Below are 6550 nucleotides of genomic sequence, written 5' to 3'. Positions count from 1 at the left end.
CCACGCCTGATACCGCCTGGCAGCACGGGCTAGTGGTACCTCAGGCACACAAAAAGAGTGCACAAATGGTTTTCCGACGCATTTTTTGGATGATCAATTACCAGAATTTCAAAAGTCACAACATCACGAACAGGGGTAAGATAAGATGCGTATCGTTTGCTTTCGTATGTTGAAGCCTGCTGCTGCACCTTTGCTTTCTAAATAGTTTGCCTGTTGTGGGCATCAAAAGCGAAGGACGATAGAAATGACTTTTGATTTATTTCATGGCGACATTTGAACTACCAATTGGCCATTGGGATTCTAAATCTAAAGGCATTGACCTAGAATAAGTGTATTTAATATTTATTATAGGTCAATGTTTAAAGCCAACTTTAGGCCGAGCTTCGTAATTCGATAAACGTGAAATTAGGCACACATCATTCACCGATGATAGCGTTGGAACTGGTAACGCTTCAATACTACTTCTACATCAATCAGTTCCCATAAGCGCCTCACAAAGAAGCATATTTTAGTGAAGAATGTAAGTCCGCTGTGTTGTTAGGCCAGCGGTGACAAGATAACAGGGACACGACTTTGTGTACTCTTTGAGTTTTTTTTTTTTTTTTTGTTCAAGCCGTGCCTTGCAAATGACTGTAACCAACTCTTTTGGCATACTTATTTATGCTCCCAATTGTTTGAACCCTTTACGCACGTTTTAAAGCCACCAAATTCGTAAATCCAGATTCGAGCGGGCCCTGATTGACGGTCTTACGGTCAAAGCGTCTGTAACAGTAGGTAATGTTCGGCTCGTGGTGGGAAACTAAAAATACATACTCGTCATGTTTCTGTTCTATTTCATCGTCGCAACACTCATCTATATTTACCAACCAGCTGAATTAGTTCGTTTTGTATTTCGGACAACAAACATCAAATTACAGCAAGGAGCATCGGACAAGAACATCACATCAAGGTACCTAAACGCACTGTGTTTAGTAGTACTTGGCCGGCGGCGGCGGCGGCGGGGCCGTGGTGGTGGGACAGTACGACTGCGGACAGCAGGTCGGGTACTGACCACCAGCGGTGCCCTCACGCACCTCGCAGCCCGGCTCGGCGGCCACCGCGGCGCACGGCACGCGCACCGCCTCACCGGCCTGGCACGTGACCTGGGTGCAGTCGGACTCGGTCCAGACGGCGCCGTCGTCAAACACCTGGTCCAGCTCGGCCGAGTAGCACTGGTCGGGCCGCGGGCAGACCGGCTGCGGACAGCAGCTCGGGTAGGCGCCGGTCGCGTCGCCCTCTTCCAGCCGACAGCCGGCCGCCAGCTTGACCAGCGGGCACGTCACGGAGGCCACCCTTCCCTTGTCGCAGGTCACCTGGGTGCAGCCGGCCTCGGTCCAGACGGCGCCGTCGTCAAAGACGGTGTCCAGCTCCTGCGAGTAGCACTGGTCGCAGACGGCCGTCGGACAGCAGGCCGGGTACTGGCCGTCGACGGCGCCGGCCACCTGTCGACAGCGGGCCGACGGCAGGCTGGCGTCGGCCGTGGCCACCGGCGCGCACTGCGTCAGGCTGGCCTGGCCGTCGACGCACTCGGCCTGCTGGCAGCCGGCCTCGGTCCACTTGTCGCCGACGTTAAAGTGTTTGCTCAGGTGCTCCGAGTAGCAGCGCGCCGGCTCCGGAGGCGCATAGGCGGCCGGCTCCGGAGGTGCATAGGCTGCCGCCGCCGCCACCAGGGCCACAAGGCAGACGAAGGAAGGTGCCATCGTAAGAGTGCTGAGGGACGATGTGTTGTGGACAGCCGACCGTCCGACCGGCTGCTTTATACCATCGAACCTCGCGTGCCACCTGACGGCTGAGCGATAAGACTGACGTGAGCTCGTCGCGACAACGTCACAGCTACTAAGAAGATCGAACGGGAATTTCCTTCTATATAAAACTACGACCAGAAGGTACGTGCCACAAAATACTTGACACGTGAATGTTATGTAGAATGATCTAAACACCAATCGGCATCCGGCATCACTTATAAACTGGACACTTGGGTTTAATTATGTTTATGCTCAAGTGCTCAGCTTGTGAAATAATCACCTCCGCGGGCCCGGGAGGCGTTTTTCGTCCCCCCCCCCCTGCTGAATATTGAGGGTAGCTCCCGAACACTTATAGGAATAGGAAAGCAAAACTTTCAGTAGTTTTCTCCCATCAATTTGACATCTTTTGAAGCAAAAAACAGTTGGCTAGCCCCCATGATGACGTCACAGGGTTGATTTTGTTTTAGACCCCCGCACGGCAAATTTCGGCGCCATAGACGAGAACTTCAAATAATTAGCTGCCAAAAATAGAATCTTACAGAAAAAGACGAATTGCGAGCAAGATTGTGTAGCGTTTGACCTAGATAAAAGAGAGGAATAGGTAGTTTTGGTGATCAGAGATCAGAGGTCAGGTCAACGACCCCGATCCTGAGGTTTTAGTTTTTTTCTCTCTCTCAAATAGCTTTAACCCTCGCACGACCAGGCCATTTCTCATAACACGAACGACCAGGGGGGGGGGTTGTTACGACCCCCCCCCTGGCGTTTCGAAACGGAAGGTCGTAGAGCTTAGCGGAAAAAACCAACGGATTGCTCTCAACGAGAACTCGCGATTGGTGGTATATTTTTTGGTCCTAGGTCAACATTTGACCTACTTTTGACCGGTCAAAGGTCAAATTTTCGGAAAAATAGACTTTTTTCAACTTTCGGCGGCAATTGCGGCAAAACGGTGGGAGATATCGACTTGAAACCTTCACTATCGTGTTCCTTGATCAATTCTCTATCGTTTGGTATGTATTTCGTTTCCCTAGCTCTAAAAATGGCGCGTTGGGAGCGTCGGAAGTCGGCAAGGTCACAGTCGGCGGCAGAAATTCGAAAAATCAAAATTTAAATTTTTGAAATCTGATTGTATTTTTGGATTTGGGAGGTCCATTTGCTCCCTATAGAAGCTAATATTGCTGCATATTCCCATTGAGGTGACAAGAATTAGCAAAATAGTGGTTCGGGCGCTTTTCAAAAATAGTACCGGACGCTGTTCCTCTTGTGACGTCATAGCTCCGTGACCTGACCTGACCCGGTCAAATTTCTTATACCATATGATAGCCAATACTAGCCCCAACATGCATGGGAAGTTTCATCACGATCCATCAACCGATGTCCGTACCACCGGCAGGAAACCTCGGGCGTTGGCACTCAGTTTGTGAAAATCCGGCCGGAGGCTGTACCTCTTATGACGTCATAACTCCGTGACCTGACATGACCCGATCAATTTTTTTTCGACAAAAGATGCGCAAAGGTTGCCCCAGAGGGTATTGAAAATTTCAGCCCGCTACGACAAGCCGTTTAGCGTGCACTTCGAAAAAACCTCAGGGGGGGGGGGTTGATACAACCCCCCCCCCCCTAGGCGTTCTAGGGTTAACAAAAATGGTCCTAGAGCTACGACAGTGTGTACCACCCATTCGCTTTGTCAAGCCGCGTCGAATGAAATATATTTTGTTTGGAAGAGGTTAAGTTTTATGTTGACCTCAAGTCACCTTAAATGACATTTGCTTGACCTTGACACATGAGAGGTCATATGTATCTGATGGATTCGTAGCCGCTGTTCACGAATCTGACAACTAATTTTCCTCTAAGCGTTCATTTAGAGCCTCCGAATGACAAAATTGTCTTAAATATAGCCTCTATCAAGGATACTCTACCGTGAGTTTGACATTGTAGCAGTTTTGTATCGCAAGATGAACCACAAGTATGGACCTTATAAGCCTCAAAGGCAAAACATTTCAAAACATCTAGGAATTTAGTACGCAAGATGTTCGAAAAAGGAAACTGTTTGATGTCAATTTTGAGCATGACCTTGACCTTGACCTTTGATTTCCAACACATTTTCGGAATCCACCGAATCTCTTCTTTTGTTTCACACGATGCCAGTAAAATATTACCGTACATACTTTTGTCAAAAAGTAAAAATCAGCAAAGATGTCGACTTTGTTAATTTCTCTCTCCGGAGCTCAAATGTAAAGTGTTGACTGACGACTGTCCACCTTGCCGAATCTGAGGCACATCAGCGAAAGAGCTGTTAAGAACCAATTGGATGCATATGCAAATTATGCATACGAAATTGCATACTTGCATTGACTATTGCAGAGAACGAATGCATCAGTGGGTGTTAGACTCGTCGAATATAGCTGGATTCGGTTTGAAAAGTAATTAAAGTTCGTTTTTTTTTTAGTTCGACCCTCACTGTAATCGTCTCTTTGAACACAGCACGAGAATTGCTAGCTGAATTACTGAGAAAACTGGCTCGCGCACATTGATTTCACATACGATTAATTTTAGGTATTCAAAAATTTTCCTTTCTGGCTCTTATTTCCCAGACTCCTAGCTCGTATTTTACTATTTTGCCTGTATATACAACCCCACAGGGATAGACGTCTTGTCAGAAATTATAACTGAACTAATCAATAAATCGCACGGCATTTAAGAACGGTGTATCATCGGTGTTAAAAACTCATTTGGAAAATATTATTCACATCTCCAGTGCAATGTGTGCTAACCACTTTTCTAAGTAATTCAGCTAGCAATTCTCGTACTGTGTTCAAAAAGATGTTTACAGTGAGGGTCGAACTGAGAAAAAACGAACTATAGGCAGTAGGCACTCAACAACGTTACACTGTTTTGGACTGTGGGCGCTTGGTAAGAATGCAGAAACTTCCTCCAATTTCATCCTCGTTAAGTCTGCGGATTAACTGCTGTCTTTTTTACAGCATCTAAACCAGTGAGCATAGCTCATTTCAAACAGCATTACAGAGAGACGGCGCATACTGCCCTGGAAGCATCGATCTTCGGTCACTTTTTGCGGATAAGGTATATGGACGATGACGCGTGACGGGGCTGCCCGAATGCAGAACCGGTTTGCAATTCCTCGTAATGGCGACGTCAATATTGACTGCCCTACCGGTACTAAATTCAGAAGAATTTTGTAAAGGGAATGACCAGCTGGCAGACTATATTGCTAGAATTCGGCGTATGAAAAACAAACAAACACTGTTTGACAATCCAATGGGATATTCCGTAAATCGGTGTTTACATAGGGGAAGCTTTTCCGACTGTCAAAAGCATGCCATCCAGCCACATGCTATGCCACTTTTAATTGAACGTAGAAGTGTAATGTTCTGGTTCATAAATACCAATCGCATATAATGGGTGCCCCCCCCCCCAAAAAAAAAAAACGCTCCGAATTTCGGAGGCCTTATATCTCTAATTAACTTGGGCCAAAAAAGAGGTACTTATCGATCTTATATTTCGTATGTGGATGGAATGCGGTAGGGACTATCACATATATTCCATTTTTTCGAAATTCAAAAAACCTTTGGGATTTTTTGGCGATTTTATTAGAAAATAACGTTTTTGATTTTTTTTTGGAGGGGGGTCAAAATAAAAAAAAATCACAAATCCGAGGTGGCAGTTTTATAGCCCTGTTAATTCTACACCTTTAATGTCAAAACGTTTTTCTGATCTCTAAAGCTGTAGGCCTGACAGCTCCTCCCACGAAACCTTTTTTTCGAAAATGGCAGAAATGACGTCACTCCGACTTCATTAGCGGTCAACCTATCATAGCATTTGGGAAATTTTTTGCGCGCAATGTGTAAAAGCTATTCCCGGGAGGGTACTGACTACTGAAAGTTTGGTGACGATCGACGTAGTGATTCTGGAGATATATCGAAAAAAATAATAAAAGAGGTGGTAAAAAATGTCCCCCCCCACCGCCTGGAAGGTTAAAAAAGAAATAACAGAACTCCCACGTCTTTTCTCCGTGATTCTGCTAACCACATTTTAATGTCCACGTGTCTGCCGGAGGTCCCGAAGTCGGTAATTCCACAGATTTCCATCATTCTCCGTGGCGTCAACATGAATTCAGTGGGCGTTCCGCATGATACCACAGTTGACACTCCAGTTGTTTTATAGATTAGCGAGAGACTGCTTGTTAGTACGAAACCATAGACCGGTCCAGGTCCTATCAGATGTCCGGTAAGTACTTACATGCGGCAAGGTGTCGGTTCGCAGGCACGTGCGGACCAAACACGGTCACACTGCACGTGGCTGAAGTGAAACGCCGGACTTCGCCTTTCAAACGATTGCCGGAAATGTGGGTATGCCCCAATAAAAATCACATATGCATGTTGTAGAAGACAAAAACAGCATTTCTGAATTCCGAAGCCCCTACATCCAGTATCCACAGTACCAATACATACGAGTACTCGTATATGCACTCATCTACCTACATCTCTTACACAAATGACAAGAGTTTGTTGAAGTCGAAAGTACCAGCGGTACAGATATTCCCAGCTTTGAAGTGTATCTGATGATTACGAGGAGAGCTGCACAGTTCACTTGTAAATGAAACCAGTGTGTTTAATCTCTTCACATAACCATGCATGTATTTCGATGAGCCTATATCACAGTCCTCACACTAATCAATGGCTTCTATGTGCAATTGTGCAATGTTTTTCGTTCATATCTTCTGAAGAAAAAAAAACTTCCATAACAAG

The 6550-nt window shown here is 46.1% G+C and overlaps 1 protein-coding gene across 1 annotated transcript; it reads right to left on the bottom strand.

The window, feature by feature from the left end:
• Nucleotides 1–968: 968 nt before the first annotated feature.
• Nucleotides 969–1739, bottom strand: LOC122363724 (von Willebrand factor C and EGF domain-containing protein-like). The gene has a single exon (XM_043333294.1). It carries the CDS (start codon nucleotides 1737–1739, stop codon nucleotides 969–971), a length of 771 nt encoding a protein of 256 aa, XP_043189229.1.
• Nucleotides 1740–6550: the final 4811 nt, after the last annotated feature.

The sequence above is a fragment of the Amphibalanus amphitrite genome, unplaced genomic scaffold (assembly GCF_019059575.1).
Source record: "Amphibalanus amphitrite isolate SeventyFive unplaced genomic scaffold, NRLGWU_Aamphi_draft 000636F_arrow, whole genome shotgun sequence".
Lineage (NCBI taxonomy): Eukaryota > Metazoa > Arthropoda > Thecostraca > Balanomorpha > Balanidae > Amphibalanus > Amphibalanus amphitrite.
Note: the sequence above shows the minus strand (reverse complement) of the source record. Positions and strands in the feature narration are given on the sequence as shown.

Bases quoted from the DNA above. Each gene is read 5' to 3' on its own strand.
- LOC122363724 (XM_043333294.1), bottom strand. From the start codon at position 1,739: ATGGCACCTTCCTTCGTCTGCCTTGTGGCCCTGGTGGCGGCGGCGGCA.